Source organism: Dromiciops gliroides, chromosome 5, assembly GCF_019393635.1.
Source record: "Dromiciops gliroides isolate mDroGli1 chromosome 5, mDroGli1.pri, whole genome shotgun sequence".
Classification (NCBI taxonomy): Eukaryota; Metazoa; Chordata; class Mammalia; order Microbiotheria; family Microbiotheriidae; genus Dromiciops; species Dromiciops gliroides.
Genome location: NC_057865.1, coordinates 233,089,109 through 233,111,358, shown reverse-complemented (window position 1 = coordinate 233,111,358; position 22,250 = coordinate 233,089,109). Strand labels below are relative to the sequence as shown.

The following is a 22,250-nucleotide window of genomic DNA, read 5'->3' as shown; positions in this document are numbered from 1 at the left end:
GGCAGCATCTGGGCCAAGGACCCACCCACTCACCGCCCTTCCTTGTCCCATTAGGACAACTGCTGTGACCCAGCTTCACTAGTCCAAGTTTGACCTATAATTACTGTGAGATTCCCCCCTCCTTTCTGTACTCTCCCCATGGATTCAGCACCCACTCTTCTCTACCTGATGTCATCTATGCCACTGTGCCAAACCCAACCTCCTTCCCTCTTTCCCGCATGTGGGCAGAGCTGCCATCGCAGGATCCATGCCGTAGCTGGCATTGTGTTTATAGAAACTCTGTCTCCCACAGCCCCAGCCCCAGAGCTGTCTCCGGCTGCAGTTGGCCAGCAGGAGGCCGGGGCTGCTGATTTGAAAGAGCTGTTTCCCACAGCTGGCTCTGTGGCACAAGGTCCTGAAGCCTGTGGCTGCTGGTGGGTGGCTCATCTTTGCCATGGAAGGGGCATGTTCTCCTCACTCCAGCCACATGCTGCTTTCTGAGCCAATCTAGGAGGGGCTAAGAAGGGCATCTGTGCCAGGAGGGAAGCAGTTGTTGCAGGGCTGAGGGGGCTGGCTGGGTAGAAGCCTCACAGAGGGAAGGAAATGCTAATCATACAGATGATGCCATCGAGAATCTAGGTAGTTCCGTTTGTGAAATGGGTGGTAGGGGACTCTGAGCCAGTCTCTCTCTGCCATTTCTGAGGATTCTCTTAGGAAAGCTATGCCACGGGGCGTTGAAAAGCAGCCTGGTGAATTGAAAGAGGTCCCAGTTAGAGCCACAGCCTCTGAAGAATAGGTGCCTTGCCTTGGAAGTCAGCACTTCCCTCCATTTGAGTTTTAGGGTGATTGTGAATGCAGCTCTGCCAACAGCAAGTTCCTTCCTCTCTCTAGGGGTACTTGATCTCTGAAGCCCCTTCCTCCTCTGAATCTGCCTTCCTGTGTTTCCACAGCTGCCCCTGGCTCAGTTCTGTGACACAGGGTAAATCACTTCACTTATCTGGTCCTCGAGTTTTGGGGGTTTTTCATCAGTAAAATGAGGCAGCTACAAGAGATGGTGGCTCCAGCTTCTGTCTCTTAGGATCCTTTCTGTTCTCTGAATTCCATCTTTTCTCTCCTCCCCTCTCTTTTCTCCTTTCTTCTCTTTCTCTCTTCCGCATGTGCCTGGGCTATGGAATTTATGGAATTTTTGCCGGGAAACTCAATGACATCATTTTTCATTTCACCATTCTCTAGGTCCAGTAATGTCAAATAACCCCTTTCCCATCCTTCTAGAGAATGAAATAACCGTGGGGGGGGGGGGGAAGGAGTTTGCAAATCTAGGAGCTACTAGAAACCTAGAAATACTAGAAATATCCTCAGCAGCCAAGGGTTGTTGTTTTTTAATTGTTTCATGATTGTTTTTTCTTCAGTGACTCCGAGATAGGGAGCCCCGGGTCCATCACATCCCTCCCATGCCCCCTTGTGCATCCCCAACAAGGATAGAGAGCGGCTGTTTGTTCCCTTCAGACCTTCTGGAGCCTCGGCCACTTTATGTGGGGGAGCCACGTCCCTGGGGGTCACTGATTGGAAAGCAGAGAGAATGGCCTCCTGGGGGTGAGCACTAAGCCATTTTGTATGTCAAATGGCTTCCCTCCCCGCCTCCTCTCTCCCCGCTGCCACCTGGACCGGTGCCAGCCTGTTTGGCAGTCTTGTCCTTGTCTCTCTGTCTTTTGCTTCCTAATGGGCTGGGTTGGGGGGGGGGAGTTGGGGAGAGGAGATGGTCTTCCAGCCTCTGGGTATCTGATTAAAAGACAGCTTCCCTCTCAACCCCTCCCATTTTGTTTTGGACGACCTTTGGGCCTCTCCCCCATGACCATTTACCCAGGGGGTCCCAGAACGATTGACCCCCAAACAAGGGTAGCGGTACCCTCACTGCCCGAGAGGCCAAAGTGGACACAGGCTTCGGCTCTCGGACGTGACTGCTCCCTGCTTCCTTCTTGCTCTTCTCCGTGTCCTTTGGACAGCCTTGGCCAAGCTGCCTGACAGGGGAGTGGATAAGCAGATTGAGGATGCTTTAATAAGCAGGCACCAGCGCTGCACCCGCATTTAATATAAATTGATTTATTGAATCAAGCACAGAAGCCCTGTTACAGAAACCTCAGGCTTTATCCTCCAGAGAGCCACCTAATAAAACAGGCCCAACTGACACTCCTCATTAGCTTTTCCACTGATCCCAAGGCAGGTTTTAAAGGGACAGTATCCCTCTTTTAGGCCTGAATTTATCTGTTGGCCATGCCTATGGGCCTAATTAAGTTGTATTCAGAAAAGCCCTGAATTTCCTAACAGCTGGACTCCTGAGTTTCAAAGAGTGATTTTAAAAACCTGCAGTCCTGTTCCTTTTTTCCTTCTTCTCTATATCATTTAAAAAAATTTTTTTAAATTACTTGAACGAAATTTTTTAAATTAAAGTTTTTCTCTTCATAAGCATTTCTCCTTTCCTTGCCACTTCTTCCCCACTTGAAAAAACAAATATCCTTTTAATAAACATGCATAGTCCATCAAAACAAATTTCTACATTGTCCACATCCAATAATGCACGTATCATTCGATATATATAGTCCATGTCTCTTCTCTTTCGGAAGGTGTATAGCATTCTACCTTGTCTGTCCTCTGGAATCAAGGTTAAACACTGCATTAACCAGAATTTTAAATCTTTCAAAATTGTCTTGTTTTTAAAAAATGTTGTTATCATATAAATTGTTTCCCTGGTTCTGCTCACTTTACTTTGCATCAGTTCATATGAGACTTTTCCAGATTTCTCTGAAACTGTCCCTTTCTTGATTTCTTAAACCAGAGTAGTGTTCCATTGAGTCTATTGTTTCTTATAGCATAACGGTATCTCATCACATCCGTGTGTTACATTTTGTTTAACCGTTCTCTATCGATGAATGGATAGCCCCTTAGTTCTTTGTGCCTACCAAAAGAGCTGCTGTAAATATTTTTTGTAATTCCTTATGTCTCTAACCCGAACTTGGATAATTTCTACTCCAACATGCCACCCTCCTTGACCCCCCAAAATTCACTTAACACCTTAGGTCCTGGAATGAGTGACTCCTCTGTCCTGTTTTCATTCAAAATCCTGATGATATTGTTGTGCCTTAGATTTCAGCCACATACTTTGTAAAATCACCAGGGAGAGATCAGATTTTAATTTCATAATTACTTCACAAGAAAGCGGCCTTTCCCCCAGTCAGGTCTGGTATTCATTTCCTACCGGTGACTTCCATTTTCATAATTTAATGATTATGGTCAAACTTGGCAGCATTGAGCCTTCCTAGAGAAAAGGAGCTAGGTTGTCATTTGAGCCAGTGGGGACTAATCAAGAGCTGCTAACACATAGGTTGGGAAGGAAGGGGCAAGAGTGGGAATGGAGATAGGGGAGGGGAGGGATGTGGGCCTATGGGGAGGAAGAGTCTACCATTTGTAAAACCCCAGTGGAAGGGCAGAATGGAAGTGTGGGTGGCTCCGATTCCTACAGGGATGGGACTTTTTTCCACTGAGCCTGCCGGCACTAGTGATGATGAATGACTGCTGGCGACACGCACAGTCTGCAAGTTTTCAGGAACCCTGGCTCTGGTTGCAGAAACAGTGGGAGAGGGGGGACTGACCTGCTGTGTGCAGCACATCACCTGACAGTGATGAATGACTCACCTCCCACTCTGCTTCCCCGCTCCCCTCCCTAGCGCAGGGGCGACAGCAAAAGCTGGGGTCTTTGCAGGTGGGTAGGAAGCCCAAACAGATGGTCATTGTCAAACCAGAGAGGAGGGAAGAGAAGAAGAAAAGTGATGCTGGGGTGCATCCTTTCCCCTCCCCCGCTCCAACTTTAATGACACGTTGAAGGTGAGCGCTAAAAGTGAAGCCTCTCATAGGCCAGCAGTCACCAGAGGGTTTAAAAGTTACAGACCAGGGGCATCTAGATGGCGCAGTGGATAAAGCACTGGCCCTGGATTCAGGAGGACCTGAGTTCAAATCCAGCCTCAGACACTTGACACTTACTAGCTGTGTGATCCTGGGCAAGTCACTTAACCCTCATTGCCCTGCACCAAAAAAAAAAAAAAAAGTTACAGACCAGAGCCACGGGCCCCCTATGCTAGGGAGCACCAAGTAAAGGTGGGCCCATTGTTCATATTTCCTGTGCGCCCTTAAACAGTCGAAGGGGATTCTGATGGAGGTGTGTCAAGATACTAAAGGAAAATATCAACTTGCCCCCATGTCCCCCTCCCTGGTGCTGGTGTTCTTTTGGGAAAAGGGAGAAATGTCTTTGGAATCTTGGGGTGCTGAATATAGAACTCCTACCCAATAACCTGTAATTCTTCCTCATAGCCAGCAGAGAGAGACCCTGTGGGTATGAGAAAGTGACTCAATAAGGCAGAAGAATCAAGTGGACAACTTCATGTTGTGGTAGATAATTTAGTGCTGAACCCTTCCTAAAGACTCTGGTCCTTCCCTAAAGATGGAGCAAGCATTTTATGAAGCACCTGCTGTGTGTGCCAGGGATATAAGTACAAAGACTGAAATGTTCCTTCTCACAAGGACCCTTGCATTCAAATGAAGGAAACAGCGCGCGCGTGTGTGTGTGTGTGTGTGTGTGTGTGTGTGTGTGTGTGTCTGTGTGTGTGTCTGTGTGTGTGTGTGTTGAACAAATACAAGTAAAAACAGAGCAACTAAACACATGGTAATTGGAATGGAGGACTCTAGCATTGCAGAGGGATGAGAAAAAAAAGGCTTCCTAGGACTCTGGGAAGTACTTACTAATATAAAGCATTTATTAAGCAGTTGGTATGTGCCAGAAACTGTGGATACAAAAGATGGCAAAAGCAGCCCCCCCCCCTCAGGGAGCTCCCATCCTGACAAGGAATTACAGAGTCTCCTGCTTCTGTGTCGGCCTGGGCCTCGGCTTTCAAAGATGGATAGTTACCTAATCATTTTTCAAAAGGAATCCTTAGACAGAGAGTAACCACCCACTTCCTCTCCGGTATCTTTTGGCCATTATTGCCAGGGAGTTCTAATGTTGTTTTAATTTAGCGCCACCGCCCGTCGAGGGGGAGGTTTTGTGGCTTCCTTTTCCCTGCCGGCCCCCTCTCTTTTCACTCAGTTTGGAAGGATGGGCTTGATTCTCCCAGATCAAAGGCAGTGACCCAGGGGAGACCCTAGATCACCCAGCCCTTTGCAGTACCTCTCTCAGTACCTTTCACGAGAAAGCTCTCTGCCAGCCAGCCATGCGGCCCCAGCCCTCAGACAAGTCAGTGAAAGGTCAGCTCTGGGTCTAGCTGAGGTTTTGTGAGCTTGTCTACAGGACTGAGCACAGAACCTCTCTGTTGGACCTGGAAGCATCTTTAATGGGACGCTGGAGGTGATTTTTGTGGAGGTTAGCATTTGATCTCATAGCCATCCTTTGCTTTTGCTGTGATAAGATCAGAGGAAAAACATCAGAAAAATCATCAAGGGATAAGTCCTCAGCCCTCTTCATTGTTGGCCTCATTGTCCTGGCTCAGTGGTCTCGGGACTAGGTTGGTCTCTGTATTCCCCCCAGACAGCTAAGTTCAGATCCCATTAGGATCCAGTCAAAGGAAAATAAAATACCAAGAGGCCTGGTGCTGGGTAACCTAATGGATAGAGCCCTGGCCTCTCCAGGTCAGCTTTTGAGTTCTAGTTAAACTGCTAAGTAACAGAACAGCCACCTAGTGTGAAGGAGCTTAAATTTCTCCTTCCTTTTTCCCTCCTCCCTCCTTCTCCTCTTCTTCCCCCTCCCCCTTCTCTTCCTCCCGTCCTACTCTTCCTCCTCCCTTCTCCTTTTTCTTCCTCTTCTCTCTCTCTCCCTCATCTATCCTCCTTCCCCCTCTTCTACATCCTTCTCCCCATCCTCCTCCTGCTTTTTCCTCCTTCTTTATCCTACCTCTCCTCCTTCTCTCTACTTCTCCTTCCTCCTCCCTCCTTTTCTTCCTCATCCTCTTCCTTCCCTCTCCACTTCCCCCTCCTCCCACTCCCCCCTTTCCTCTTCCTGTTTCTTTCCCCTCCTTGTCCATTTCTCCCTTCCTCTCCCCTCCTCTCTTTTCCTCCTCCCTCTTCCCTCCTTACCCCCACAGTTCTGGTTAGGAAAAAACCCAAACCATCGTCCTGTTGACGAAAGCATACATCTCTGCCCTTCTGCAGTGACCTATGGGAATACAATTGTGATAGGGTGAGCTGGGCCAGACTAATCATAAGAAAGCTTAGCACAGGACTTGGCACCAAGTACAAGCTTAATAAATATCACTGACTGACTGCCTGAAAAAGTCCTAATGTCTGTCCTCTTTGAAGGCCATGCCCCCAACACTTAGAGCCAGGCCGGTGTTGTTTTCCTAGAGATAAATGACCTCTGCATCGCAAACCATACTGACTAAATGGCTGACAGCCCTCCATCTGAGCTTGAGATGTCAAGGTGAGGGTTGTTCTGTGTATCCAGTGGCAGTCCGAGTGATTGAAATAGCAGACTTCACATTGCAGCTAAGTCTGTCTTGTTCGTTTTATAGCTGAAAAGTATGGTACATGACTTTTTATGTGCTGTGTAAAAGCACATCAAGTTTAGCTCATTAGAGTAGAGAGCAGGGTGGGAACGGGCTATTTCAGAGTGTTTCCATTCAGCAAACATTTATTAAGCATTTGCTATATAAGCCCTGCAGCTTCAAAGACAAAAAAGCAACAAAAGAGCCCTTGGGGGCAGGGAGAACAGGACAAAAATGGCCACAGATAAGTGAATCCAAGATATAAGAGAAGTCACTGGGGAAGGGGGTTACAAGTGGGGAAATCAGGAAATGCCTCTTGTAGGAAGGGGATGAGAGATGAGAAGGAAGAGCATCCCGGGACAAGACAAAGAGGCAAGAGGCAGAATGTTACCTATGGGGGATAAGGACAGTTTAGCTGGGACCTAGTTCATGAGGGGGAGCAGTGGAAATGTGGGTTCGAGCCATATTGTGGAGGTCTTTCATCGCCAAGCACAAGAGTTTATATTCCATCCTTGCAGCAATAAAGAATTGCCATGTAAGCTTCCTGATCGGGGGATTGAGCGGTCAGAGATGTCCCCTAGGAATCTATCTTCACTAAGTGTGTAGAGTCTGAATGCAGGGACCCCAAATGAGGCTGTTGTAATAATTCACAGAAAAGAGCCTGAGGGAGAGTGACTGTCATGAGTGGAGAAAAGGCGGTGGCATGATCGGTGTTGTTGAAGGTAGAATTGACAGGACTTGGGGACTGATTAGCTACAATGGGAGAGTCACCGGGTGACTCCTAATTTCAGAACCTAGAGGAGGGGTGTTGGCATTGGTTGGTTGGTGGTTGTCCTTTGTTCTCAGAGAGGACCAAAGTGGCATTGCTGTGTTAGAGTCAAGGTATGAGGTGTCCAACTGTGGCTGATCAGACAGAATGAGTGTGGGTTTAAGGGGAAAGATAGTAAGTTCTCTTGTAGATGCTGAATTTTGAGACATCTTTAGGAAAGGCCAGAGAACAAAAACAAAAGATTCATTCTGAAGATAGTTCCCTGATCACCATGATGAGATTGCAGAGAAGTGGGTTTTTTTGTAGCACTCTAGTGAGCAACCTGCTGTGTTAGGAGTGGCCATGCCCATTGGTACCACTTCATAGAATTCATCCTTTCAGGAGTCATGGCAGTAAAGGGACATCATCTATTTAATTCTCGATATCCAGTGCTGAACCCATGATGATTGCTTGCCATTCATTGTTGCTGGAGAACTGTGCTGGCCTGAACAAAGGAGCCAATACATTTTTACCTCTTTTCCCTTTTCCCCCCTAGCGATATTATAACAGAAAAGTGGAACTAGGATGGAGGAGGAGTTTAGAGAAAAGTGCCAGTAATTTCTCCCATGTGCACATGATAGGCTAAGGAGAAATACTTTTTTATCCATGTGGCTAGGCCAGTTAGGAGAGTTATTGTCCCCAGCTGTGGAGAGAGGCAGTGATGTGTCCTCTTAACCAAGTGGTAGCTATGTAGAAAGGAATCATCTGGTCCAAATGGTACAGTTGTGGAGAGAAAAATAAAAAGGATTCTCTGGGTCAGTTTTAGCCTCTTGAGAAGAAGAGATTGTGGGTGTGACTCCTGAACTCCTGTAGGGTTGGCCAAGCACAACCTGGAAGCAAGGATCCAGACTTTGACCTCTACTATTACTGTGACTTTTTCAGACAATGTGAGTCCAATAGGGGGAAAAAATTGACTCTAGCATCTTCAGTTTCATTTTCCTTCCAGAGGAGTGGGGTCCCTGCCTTCAGGGTTGGACTACAAAGCAAGATTCCTCTAAGGGTATTTGATGTAAATTCCAGGGACTCCCTGGAATGTCAAGGAGGTTGCCTCTCTCTCCCTTTCAGGGAGAGTCCAAACAAAGTAGTACCATACGTTAGGATGCCCGTATGGATCCATGGCCTGAAAAAAGGACTCAGGAGAACATTGAGCAGTTGACTCCCCAGCAGCTTTAAAGACAAGTCAATTCTGAGGGAAATCTAGAGCATAAGGTGGTATGATTCTGGAAGACGTTAATACCTGATGGAAGATGGAATTCATGAGAGATAAAGGAGAATCTTATGAATTGTTTATTAGTGACCAAGGGTTCTTTCTGTGTTGTCTGAATTTTCTGTAGGCTGGAATAGATTCTGATAGATAGAAAGAAAGGAAAGAAGGAAAGAAATAGGAAGGATATAGGTGGGAGCCAGACTGTCATGAGGCCTGGAGCAGCAAGCAAATGACCACTCCTTCATTCATGCAAAGCCAAGTAGACACAGAAGCTTCAGATATCTTTGCTTGTCTTTTAGTTGAAAATTGGTAACAACTATGTCACCTCTCAGCTACCAGTGACCCGATCACATCTTCCACCTAGATATCCTGCAGTGCCCCAACTGTTGTATACAGCAAACAAACACCTAGCAGATCCCTGAGCCTATTCAGATACCCCTGCACTGGCTGCGGAAGGCAGTTAGCTTGATAGTGCGCCCAGAGATCCCTCTTTGTCCTCCCTTGTCTTCAACTCTCCATTTCTGTGTGCTGAGGATGCAGGACTTTTTGGGTTGGGGTAGGCCTCCCAATTTATACATGGTGACTTGGCCTTTAAAAAGATACATTGTCGTTGTAACTCACATTCCACCTATCTCCCACCCCCAAGAAGGGAAATCACTCAAGAACATAAAACACTTTTCACCATTAGGCTTCCCATAGATGGAGGACCTCAGGTTTGTATCCACCAGGGGAGTTTAAATGGTATTGATCATAACATGTGAGTCCTCTAAGTGCTAATGTGCATGGAGCAGATAATGGAATATTGGAATAATTTCCAAAGCTTTATGAATTCCTTCAAAATTGATAATATTTTTTTCTTCATTGTTATTCAGAAATTTAGTTGTTTGTTTTTATATTTAGAGATTTTACCAGTTTGCCCCCCCCATTTTAAAGGTACATTGTGGCATTTCAAAGTTCAGTTTATTTCCTTAACTGTGTTCATGAGTATTTCATTTGTATGTGGCTACTTAAGTATAGAAGAATCCCTCTAGATAGCTCCTATTACAGATTCAGGACAAGTCATCCTCAAGCATGGTGCTGGTTGAGTCATTTCAGTCACACTTTGTGACCCCATTTGGGGTTTTCTTGGCAAAGATACTGGAGTGGTTTGCCATTTCCTTCTCCAGCTCATTTTACAGATGAAGAAACTGAGGCAAACAGACTTAAGTGACTTGCCCAGGGTCACCCAGCTAGTGTCTGATGCCAGATCTGAACTCAGGAAGATGAGTCTACCTGACTCCAGGCCTGGCATTCTATCCACTGTTAAAGCCTGATGTAAATGTACTTACCAGAGATCTCAAGCTTGTGCTCTACCCCACCCCCAAGCCATTCAGAGTCCTCCAAGTTATATCAGGCAGCCCTTTGCCCTTTTGTTAACTAACCTATAATCACATTAATGAGTCTCTGCAAAGAGAACAAATTTAAATGGCAGTCAGGTATGTTCGTGACAGAAGCTTACACACACAGGATGAATTGGAGACCAAAGGTGTATTGCACTGGTGTTGTGCGTTGTCCCCAAAATGAGAATGATAAAGTATGCTAATGACCCCAATACTTAAAGTATCTTGCTCAGAACAGCCACGGGCTGTGTACCTTTCAACCTTTGGGGGCTGGAGTTGGTTTATAAGTGAGTTAATTTCCTCTTTACCCTCCTGTCTGCTTTAAACTTGGTCCAGGTTCATACTCATGATTCAGCATCCAGGCTACCCATTATTACAGAGTATTGAGATTTAACCCAAAGGAGATTTTGAACACTTTTTTAGGATCCTTTATGCAGGAATCTTTGAAAATTAGGAAATGAGAACCCCTTTAAAACAGAAATTTAAAGAAGCAGCAAGGTTTGTTGGCTTTGGATCCAAGAGACCTGGCTTGCAATTCCAGCTCCTTTATTCACTGAAAACAATGGTCCCACTTCCCTTACAGGTTTTAGTGAGGAAAGTACTTTATAAAAACTTTAAAATACCATATGAATGTGAGCACTTGTTCTTCCTTCTAATTAAATCAGACTAGGCGGAACGAGATACACAGTCTGCTTGTGTTGTCTTAAAGGGGTAAAACAGTAGTCCTTTGAACTGAGCACTCTTGACAAGTTTTAAGACAGTCCAGTGCACAGCAGTGGTCTTACCTTTACTTAGCTGCCTGTTTATAGTCTGAATCTGAGTCTTCTGGACTCGTGCAGTTTGCCAGAGTAGAAAGGGGGAGAAGCGATGTTTTACTGATCCTCCATTCACCCTCTCCCTGGAAGGTGGTAGTAGGAAACCTTGAATTCAATCAGTAGATTACTCTTAGTCATGCCAAGGGGATGGCAAAAACCCATTTTGGTGTGTGGATGGAATGGAATGCTACTTAACCGTGAGAAACGCTAAAAAGGGATGAAAAGTCTTACATTCCCTGATGCAAAAAAAAAATAATAATTAGAGGAACCAAGAGACAATTTATATTATAAAAACATAGTAAAGACAAACAGCTTGAAAGATATAAGAACTCTAACCAACACAATGACCAGCCATGCTTCCAGAGAACCCACCATAAAGCATCCTAACCTGACAAAAAGGTGTGCATAATTACATATATATAATATATAATATATATATACATATATATATATATGATGTGGCCAATGAGGGAATTTGTTTTGTTCAACTATGCATATTTATCACAAGGATTTGGGGTTTGTTTTTATTTTTTCAGTGGGGGAGGGGGGAAGGAGAAGAAAAGAAAGTAGGCAGGAGAGAAAATGGATTTTTGCTCATTGAAAAGAATAGTTTTAAAAAATTAATTATTCTGGGGGGCAGCTGGATGGCGCAATGGATAAAGCACCAGCCCTGGATTCAGGAGGACCTGAGTTCAAATCCGGTCTCAGACACTTGACACTTACTAGCTGTATGGCCCTGGGCAAGTCACTTAACCCTCATTGACCTGGAAAAAAATTTAAAATTAATTATTCCAAGAACCTAAAACACCTGCTTAATGTTTGAGAGCTATGGGTGTGTCTGCTTTTGACCCAGCTGGGTGCAAGTTATAGGTTCATCCACCCTTTGGCTCTGGGGAGGCCAAACTCTTTTTTACTTTTCTGATGTTGAAAGATATATAAGTTGATCCAGATAAGGTGATAAAGGATTGAACTAGAGTTGTGGCACTGTAAATGTCAAGAAGGGGATGGATAGGAAAGATGCACTTTAAGGCTGATATCAGATCTTTCTCGCAATATCCCCTTGAGATAGCATAGCGGAAATGTAATTATAGAAGAGGCTTTGGAAGGTTGTGACTTACCCCTCATCATACTGATGACCTACGAACAAGGATTCAAATACCAATCTCTGGTTGCCAAGCCTAATGTACTTTTTGTACTCTGCCATGCTGGCCTCCAGCTTATAACACCCTCCCCAACTGGTGATCTAGTCTCTGTTTGAACACTCCCTGTGACAGGGAACTCATAACCTCATGGGACGACTCATTCCATATTCCCAGATTGGAGATTTTTTCTTAGATTGAGCTAAAAATCTCTTTTCCTATAACATCTGCTCCCTGGCCCTGCTTCTTCCATAGGGTATAGGGTTTAGAGAGGTTAAATGCTTTTCTTTGTTTAAGGTCACACAGATAGTAAGTAGCTGAACTGGGGGTTCAAATTTAGGTCCTTGATTGCTAAATGAATGTCCTTTACCTTAAACCACTTTGAAGATGGTACTCATCTCACACTCAAACACACACACACACACACACACACACACACACACACACTCTCTCTCTCTCTCTCTCTCTCTCTTTCTCTCTCTCTCTTGCCATCCAAGCATCCCCGGTTCTTTTGACCCTTTTTTATACAATTCCCATTCCCTTCCCTAATCACTTTCTTTATGTGGCCCTTCTACAATGTAGGACTCATAGGAGCAGCTAGGTGGTGCAGTGGATAGAGCACCAGCCCTGGAGTCAGGAGTACCTGAGTTCAAATCCGGCCTCAGACACTTAACACTTACTAGCTGTGTGACCCTGGGCAAGTCACTTAACCCCAATTGCCTCACTAAAAAAAAAATGTAGGACTCATCACTGTATGTAGCACTCCAGATGGGTTCTGACCAGTGCAAAGTTCTGGGGAGGGCTACCTTCCTTAATCTGGATAGTGTGTTTATCTTGATGCTGCTTGTGAGTGGATTAGTTATTTTAGCAGCCGTGCTGTTAGTACCACAGAAAACATTTGGGTAAAGATGAAAGGCTAAAGGAACAAGTTATGTCCTGATGGACGTCTGCCACTGACAGTATCCAGAAGAGGGTGACCAGGAGGATGAGGAGGCTCTAAATCACATGGTGTGAGCAGTGCCTCAGGAGAGCAGGCTTAATGAGGACTTGGATTCCTTTTTTCAAATATTTGAAGGGTTCTAAGCGTGGAAGCTCCTTATAAAAGAAAGAAATGCAGTTAAGAAAGAGAAACAAATACATTGGCTGTGTCTGACCTGACTCAGGCCTGGCTCCTGTCCGGGTTCAATATCAGAACAAAATGAGATACTTGCAGATCATTCAGCAGTTAAAAGGAGGCTTACTTAGCCAGCGCTTGGCATGTCTAGAGGCAGCTCTCGTTCTCTTCTTATGGACATGGGTCCAGTGATAGCCACAGCAATCCAGTAAGTCGGAAGGGTCACAATACCACAAACATAGACATTTCTGGGTCCGTAGATAACCCAAAAGGCACATCAGTAAGGCCAGAAGCCATCAAGAAACCGATTCAACAGACCTTTATGCACTAAGATGTTTGTCCAGACTTCTCTCAAGATGCTAGTATTAACCACTGAATGTTTTATGGTTTAAACAGCATTGATCTCAGAGCACAAAGCCATGCCTTGGTTTATTTATACTCTGGTTGACCTATGGTCTCATCAATGGGGGTATTCTCTTTGACCCAACAGGTCTTAATCCATTCATGACTGCCTATCCTGGGCAGCTCTCATCTGTGTCTCCCCCTAAATTCACAGCAGGGACACCACCCCACATTCTTGGGCATCTTCCCCATGGTCTTCAGCAATGTGTACATAGAACTGAGCACAGAGACCATCCATTGGTTTTCCTTACTCTCATTCAGTGACCAAGCCATCTGTCTAAAATTTTATGAGATTTAAAAAGAAAAAAATAACTACAAAAAAGGGAGCCTTGGGATATGAGAACTCATAAGAAATGATGTTGCCTGGGTGACACCAGCCCAAGAAGTCTCTGGGAGCAAATGTATTGGACTTTCTCCCACTCGTTCACACTTGTCCCATCCTGAATACTGATTCACTAAGATGGGTGATGGCCGTATGGCTTATTTTTAAAGGAGAAAAAAAAAGATAATGGCAAAGTAAAAGGAGCTATTCTTTCCCAAAGTCTTTTTTTTAAACATCCTACTTGAAAAGGTAATAGAGGCTGAGGTGTAATATTTGATGTTGGTAATTGGCTTGTTCCTACTTGTGAGCTTGCCGTATAAATTCCCATTTTTCAAAATAGAGTAACATTGCATTAGTGGTCTAGAAGTTCTGCTGTCCTGTGAGACTTAATTTACTTCACCTGGGTTAGGAGTTTATTCAGAGAGCAGTTTTCATGAAATTTTCAGGGCTATTAAAACTACCCAAGGCCTGTCTCTGCGGAGCTCAAAGCATTTTCCAATCATTGAACTGGTAGTCATTCTCTATTGCCTACCATATTAAGTCCGAATTCCTCTGCCTAACTTTTCAGGATCTCCATCACCCTGACCTCCTCAGCCTGCTTATGTAACCTCACTTCCCACTACTCCCCAGCTCAGAACACAGCTTTTCAGAGCTGTTTGCTACTTGAGTTAGTCAGAGTCTTAGACATCATCTAGTTAAGCCTCATTATACATGATGCCTAAGTAATAATAATATAGCTAGCAAATTAAGGTTTGTGAAGTACTCGACAAATATCTCATCTGATCCTTAAAACAACCCTGCGCAGTAGATCCTGTTATTATCCCAGTTTTACAATGTAAGGGCTAAAATTCTAGCTATACTATCTAAAATCTGAGTGGTCGCCAATAAATTATAAGTTTTAGCAAGAGTATTTAAGTGTTTAAGTATTTATTAGAGAGCATTAGGATCAGAGAGAAAAGTACAAATCTAACTATTTCTAAGAGACCCTATCATCCAACCCACCATGACGAGGTCAGGAACCAAAAAAAGAGACAGAACCCCTCTGCCAGCGTCTGCTTCCTCCTTCGTGTCCCCCTCCCAGAAATGGGAGGCTCCTCAAGTTGATTGGCTGGTAGCCTTGATAGACAGTACCCACGAGCAAACATCACTTCCTGACGCTAAGGACCTTGACCACATGGCTTGCCCTCAAAGGCCTTCTCTTCATGGCGGAGCTTTGCTACAGTAAGTCTCCAGCAGGTGGCGTCATTCCAATCATTACAACAGATGGGGAAACTGAGGCAGACAGATTAAATGACTCGCCCAGGGTCGCACAGCTAATAAGATCCCAGGACCACATTTGAACTTGTCTTTTTCTGACTCCAGATTTAGTTTTCAACTCACTGCATAGACTATTTGAAGTAACTTGCCCCAAATCACAATAACTAGTGTTTGGCCAAACTGGGCATTGAACCCAGTTCTTCTGACTATTTCATGTTCCTTCCACTATTCCAAGTTGTTCTGCTCCAGTGTAGCTGGTCTTCTCCTGTTCCAGAATGGGCCAGGCTCATTCCTTCTTCAGTAACAGTGCTCGTGACGTTCCCCTCACCTGGGCTGCCAACTGATCCATCTACCGAAATAAATCATCCCAACCCTTTAAGACCCAGCCAAGGCTTCATGTATTCCTGGAAGACTTAATTGGCCACCCCAGCCCATAATTGTGGTCTCCCTTCTCTGAATTCATATCGATAAATCACTGAGTTAGGTATGCAAACCAACAGGCTCATATTTATTGTTATTTAGCCATTGCCCAAGTTTATATTCTGTCTCCCTAAGCAAGTGGTCAGTTCCTTAAGGACAGGGGCTAAATTGGTGGGGCAGAGAGCATGGGGAGAGTGTTGTGTGCGTGTGTCCTACACAGGGTTGAAGGTTGAATAAATTAGTTGAATGATTTGACTAGTACCAATTGTATACCCTGCACATTCATTTAAGGAATCCAGGAAGCCCTGAAAGTATTATAAAAAAATAAAATAAAAATAAAGAGAGCCATCTGTTCAAAGACTTTTATAGCGGCATAATATGCGATCACAGAAATACCAGAAACAACCTAACTGCCCAACAAAAGGGAGATGGTTAAATAAATGATGGCATGTTAATCTAAATCCATTAATGGGATACTATAATGCCATTAGATAAGCAAGAAAAAAGGAATACACGGAAACATGGAAAGAAATTAGTGAAATAATGCAAAGAGGAAAAAGCAGAACCAGAGGGTTAAAGACACCACAGTAACTAGGGCCACATGAGAGGAAAAGAGAATTAAAATAAATGAGTAGGGGCAGCTAGGTGGAGCAGTGGATAGAGCACCGGCCCTGGAGTCAGGAGGACCTGAGTTCAAATCCAGCCTCAGACACTTAACACTTACTAGCTGTGTGACCCTGGGCAAGTCACTTAACCCCAATTGTCTTAAAAAATAAAATAAAATAAATGAGTAAAAGAATCCTAATGAGGACTTGGGAAATGACTGAAAAATGGTTAGAAAATGCATTGAAATTAATTAACTTTAAATCATCACTAGACAGTGTTAGTTGGTTGCACTGAAATAGAGAAAGAGGACAGGAATTAGACTTGTGATTTCATTAGTATGGGGAACTCCCATATTGTGAAACCACCCTTTTCTAATGCTGGTCAGCACCCTCTCTACAACTCAGAGTTGTTAAGTGATTTGAGGTGTTAAGGAATTTGCAGTGTGCTTCTATGACTAGACTTACACTCTCATCTTCCTGGCCCCAAATTTGGGTCTCTAACCACTATACTATCTGGCCTCTCATAAATTTAATAACAATTTGAATAAATAAATAAACCCTAGGACCAGGTCTCCATTCTGAGAGTGGCTAGGCCTCCAACCCAAAGAGATCAAAGAAAGAGGAAAAGATTCCATGTGTACAAAATTGTTTGTAGCAGCTCTTTTTTGGTGGGAAATTTTTTCTCCAATTTCTGCCCAAAATGGGATATTTAGGGAAATCATTTTCTAAGGTTATGCTAGCTGAGTATGATATATACATGTGTGTGTGTATATACACACACAAAAATACATATACACATGGATGGATGGATGGGTCTATCAGGCTAGAAAGTTTTTGAATATAGGCCCAATTACATATCACATCTGCCATATGAGGGCTGCCAAGCTAAGTTCAGGGCAGAGGCTCATCCTCAAAACTTTGCTGCCAGCTGATGGTTTGGGGTTTTTGTCTACAATAACTCATGGAGACCATGAACTAGATCATAAGTAGATTGTGACCTGAATCATTGGAGGTTGTCACCTAGAGCAATGAGATACTGAAATATTTTAAGCAGTGTATCAGTAGATGTGTACCATACAAACTTGGGGGAAGATGGGCAATAGCAGTCCCTATTGTAGTCTCAGGTTCAGAACACATAGGGAGTACTGTGTACATTGCCTAGAACCACATCCACCCTCACAGGAGGGGCCCCGTGATGGTGGGGATCCTGCAGTTTATGAAAGCTTAATGGGGGGGCAGCTAAAACTGGCTAAAAATGTTATCTGTTCCATTGTTGGGGGTGTGTCCCCAGCTACTAATGGTGCAGAGCCTGGATGACAACCCATCAGAGAGAATTGGTCAACAAGCATCACTACGTGCTTACTGTGTGCTAGGTGCTAGGTGAAGGTGTTGAACTAGATGGCCTCAAATATATCTTCCAGATGAAAGATCAAATAATCCTCTGATGGACCAGTAAACTCACTCGCCCTTTATGACCTTTATATTGTCCAGTCTCAAAGGGAGCCAATGTGACTTTACTTTTGAGCATGAATGAATAAGAATTTATTAAATGCTTACCATGGGACTACAGAAAAGTGAGAGAATTCCTGTGCCCAAGGAGCTTATATTCTAGTGGGGGAGACAATCCATACTCTACAGGAGGACTCGACCGCAAATCCGACAGAAAGGTCCAGTGGTTCACAGGATGCAGTGACAAGAAAGATGGCAATACCTCTTCTTGAATATCATTTTAATTGATAAAGCTATATTTTTTCTGATGCGGAATTACTTAATAGTGTATCTTCTTTAGGGTATTTTCCATTGATAAAACCTTATCAGTTTCTGAAGTTGTCATTTGACAGTGCCAAAGACTTTGGTGGTGAGAACTTTCAATTTCTGGGTCTTCAGTAGCTTTAGTCAATAAGGAGTCATGGGCTACAAAACCATAACCAGGGGCAGTAGGGACTAAGTAAGAATCAGGGCAAATGGCCTGGGTGGTTTGGGTACTGCTGGGGTTCTTGGGCATAGGACACTGAAGTCTGAGGAAAGGTGTTGGCCAAGTTTTAGTGGCAGGGGTTTGACTCACCTGCTACATGTCTCCTTGTGTGTCCTTCCTAGGACACATTGCTGCTTGAGCTAAGGTAGTTTGCCTACATATTGTTGGCAGTTATTCATGATTGGTATTGGTGGTGACAAGTATGGCCGACCTATATCCACAAATGGTGAGCAACAGGAGGTGTGGGAGGAGGGCAAGGGAGAGGGAAGAACTTGAAACAGAGCCAGTGGCCTTGGGACTGTAGCTATTCCTGGGGCCTTGAGGCACATCTGTGGTCTTTAGCCAAGGTTACAAACCTGAGTGACTGGAAGAATAATGGTGTCTTTGACACAAATAGGGAAGGTCAAAAGTGGTGGGTTTTGGAGGAAAGATAATAAATTCTATTTTAGACGTAGTGACTTTGAGATGTTTCTAGGATATCCAGTTTGAAATATCCAGTGCATAACTGGTAATGCAGGACTGATGCTCGGGAGAGTGACTAGGGCTGGATATATAGATCGGGGAGTTGTCAACATAGAAATGATCATTAAACCCATGGAAGTGAACAAGTATTTAGAGAGATTAAAGGGCCTAGATTAGAACCTTAACAAACACCCACACTTAAGGGAAGTGACCTGGTTTATGAACCAGCAAAGGAAACAGATGAGCAGTTAAACAGACAGGAAGAGAACTAGGAGAGAGTAGTATCGAAAAAGCCAAGATAAGGGAGTCAACAGCATCAAGTGCAACAGATAGTTTAAGAAGGATGAGGAGGACTGGGAAAAAAGTGGGAGAAAGACTATCAGATGTGACAATTAAGAAGTCCTTGGTAACTTTGTAGAGAAAATCTTCATTTAAGCGATGAGAACATAAGCCAGAGTGCAGAGTTGAGGAGTTCAGAGTTTGGCTAACAATGGGAACAGAAATAAAAGCTTTTCCCATTTTGATTCGTGGGACTCTTGGAATGCCATTATACTCCTTGATGGAGTTCCCAAAGGCACATCTTAGCTAAGTGCTCCTATCAAGAAAAGGAGTCTCCCAATTTTGATGTGTAGATTTCCCAACTTAAACACTAGGTAGACCGCTTTCACATGTGTTAGACCAAGAGGCTAGCTTATGAACTTGACCTGTTACTTAACTAGCTTTCACAGCATCATTCTGGGTTTTGGGGGTTTTTTGTTTGTTTTTGTTTTTTGTTTTTTTAGTGAGGCATTTGGGGTTAAGTGACTTGCCCAGGGTCACACAGCTAGTAAGTGTTAAGTGTCTGAGGCCGGATTTGAACTCAGGTACTCCTGACTCCAGGGCCAGTGCTCTGCCACCTAGCTGCCCTTGTTTTTGTTTTGTTTTGTTTTTTTCCACAGCATCATTCTGAAGCAGTGATATCCCCATTTCATAGAAAGAAATACTTTGACCAAGAAGCTCATTTACTGTTTGAAAACCAGCAGAACTCTCTTCTCTTGACTTTTACTCCAGTTGTCCACTAGACAATCCTTCCTAAACTGGGAGCATTGTCTTTTCATGCATTTCTAAGTTCCAGGTCACTCTCTAAACACCTTTAAAACTACTTGTATTTCTTACTTCCTGGCTAGCAAGATTGCAAAGAATGGTTTTCTTTGTTTCCTTGCCTCAGATGTGGAGAAGGTGGCATCTGACCATCTGGGAATGATGATGACAACTCATGTGAATATAATACTTTTCCATTTGCAGAGTATTTTATATACATTTTCTCCCTTCATCCTCACAGCAACCCTATGAGATGGAGCATGCAAGCAGTAATTTTCTCATTAGCTTTGAGTCCCAGATGAGTACTGAGGTTGAGAGAGAGAGAGAGAGAGGTAGCTTTCCCAAGGTCACCAGTGGCAGAACTGGCACTGGTGAGTCCAGGTCCAACATTCCTTCCAGTGAAACCCTGTTGCCATTGAAGTATAAACTGGCTTCTCTTTCTGTCCAATATCTTTTGGAATTATTGCAAGCCAAAAAAAATTATTCAAACCTTGAATATCTCAGCTGTAGGGGCCAAAATTTAATATATGGAGCATTAATTGGATGACTCTCCAAAATATTGGGGTCCTGGAAATAATGAGGGACCTCCAGGTTCAAAGTTCTCTCCCCTCCAAACTGCCCTTTTAGATATTTCTCCCAGGCCAATAAGAAAGGAGCCTTACAGCTTCGGTTCCACAAAAGGATCAGCTTTTGTTACTTGGGAATTAATTAAACAACAAAGGTGAAATCAATAAAAAATCAAAGATAAGGAAATAGGGAAAAAGAAATACAGATAAATCCTCCTAAGTCTATACAATCCCCAGATCGTTTCCAATTAAGCTAATTCAAAGGAATGCTGGGTTTTTTTGTGTTCACTCACAACACTTGGAAAGTCGGCTAGCTTTCTCCCATCACCAGGAAACCAAGGAGGGGGGGGGGGGTGGGAGCGGGAGCGGTAGCGGGAGTGTGAGCATTGTCGAAGCAACCACTGCCTCCCCTCAACTAGTGTTCAATCTCCCTCCCCTAAAAGGTGAGGTCCTTCAAAAACTGCCTATGGAGAGTTCTCCTTCTGACCTCAGTAGCATACCTAACTTCAGGGTGGGCCAGGTGTGGCCCCTCCCAAATGAGTCAGCTAGATTCCAATAATTTTTACCACACAGCCAAGCCAGAGCCCACCAGGGACCCACTTCATTCCCCGCTCCCATTAGCTGCCCAGATCCCAGTGAGTGCCCACTGGGAAGAGACTCTGGAGAGCCCTTTATCTCTACCACTGTAGCCTCCATGATACAGTTCCTATCAGGCCCTGGAAAGCCCCTCCTGGCAGGATAGTGGCATTCCATCCACCCTGTTTACTTCCCCTATTATAAACAATAAGAACCCCAAGTCATTCCAGTCCTCAGGAATATTGTCCATTACACCACTTTACACCAGCTTCAGTCCTTCCAGTAAGAGGAGTGAATCACTGGGCCTTCTCTCTGCCTTCCTATTGCTTTCATGCCCTCCAGATCCTGGGGCCCTTCCTTCTGTGCTGCTGCTGAGCCCTCCTATGCGTGTTGTCTCCCCGAATCAGAGCATGAGCACTTTGAGAGCATAGCCTGTCAATTTCCTTTGTTTCCATCCTCAGCACTTAGCACAATCCTTGGAACATAGTAAACACTTAATAAATACTCTTCTCTTCCATTCCATCATGCTCAAGGTCAGATATGCTCTAAATATCCATTCTCAAACCACCTTCGGGGAAGCTGACTTTTGTGTAAACAGCCCCTGGACTGGAAATTGGAACCGTTTCACACCCCATCCACCTATGCACTCTCTTACGGTCTTAGATTAATAGCAGGCACCCAATCTTTGGTTTTTGTAATTTTATTTTACTGAACCGCCTAACACTCTGGGCAGAAACCTCTGGCTAATCGCGATGGAGCCGATTATTTTCTTCAGTGAAACAGCTTAAATACTTGGCATTTTCTAGCTTGTCCATTTCTTTGCTTTTCTTTTTAAACACACCAGGACAAATCTGTGGATAAAATAATTCCATATAGCCAAGGAGATTGGCCATGTGGTAAAAGGATGGCATCGAGGAGAATTGAGTACCTAGCCACCTGTGTCAGGGCAGTAGGTCACTAATTGAGTGCAAACCTCTTTTTTTTTTAATGTTGTTTATCCCCCCACAGGGCATACAAAACCATCGAGGATGAGGACCTGAAGTTTCCCCTTATATATGGAGAAGGCAAAAAGGTAGGAACTGCGTTTTCCCTGAATTGAAAGGATAAAGAACTTTGTGCTCTGCAGCGTTCTGTTTAGCCCTTGGCAGTCCTATGTTTTCCACTCAGTATGTCTCTGTTTGATCATTTTGACAGCTTGAAAGAATAGCATATCAGCCATAAATCAGCCTCCTCTATTGAGATATGGTTTGGCAATGGGTGGAAAGGACAGCGGGTCGAAAATCAGTTTTATGACAAATTTTGTCACTGTTGAGCTAGGTTTTTTTGTTGTTGTTTTCTACATATAACCAGCACACAGAACGAAATCTGAGACTTTGCTGTAATTAAGCCACAACCAGATTAACTTAAATTAATTACTGCTGATGTGCAGGCAGACATGAAAGCCTCTGTTAGTAAAGCCTGGGGCCTCCTGAGGCAGTTAAGTGGGGGAGGACCTAGTGCACCGACCGGTATTGACCCCTGCTCAGGCTCTGCATCTTAAAATGGTCTGCAAACAAAGGATTGGAGGTTGAAATCCTGGAGTGAAAGGGGGGAGATCTGAGTTCACGCTTCAGTGAGAAA

At 44.1% G+C, this 22,250-nt stretch overlaps 1 protein-coding gene across 1 annotated transcript in view; it reads left to right on the top strand.

Moving 5' to 3' along the window:
- The window catches only part of PPM1H (protein phosphatase, Mg2+/Mn2+ dependent 1H), a 326,647-nt gene that overhangs the window by 245,945 nt on the left and 58,452 nt on the right, over positions 1-22,250 (top strand). The window contains 1 exon segment of the mRNA XM_043966035.1: positions 21,639-21,702. Within this exon segment, the coding sequence (XP_043821970.1) occupies positions 21,639-21,702 (64 nt within the window).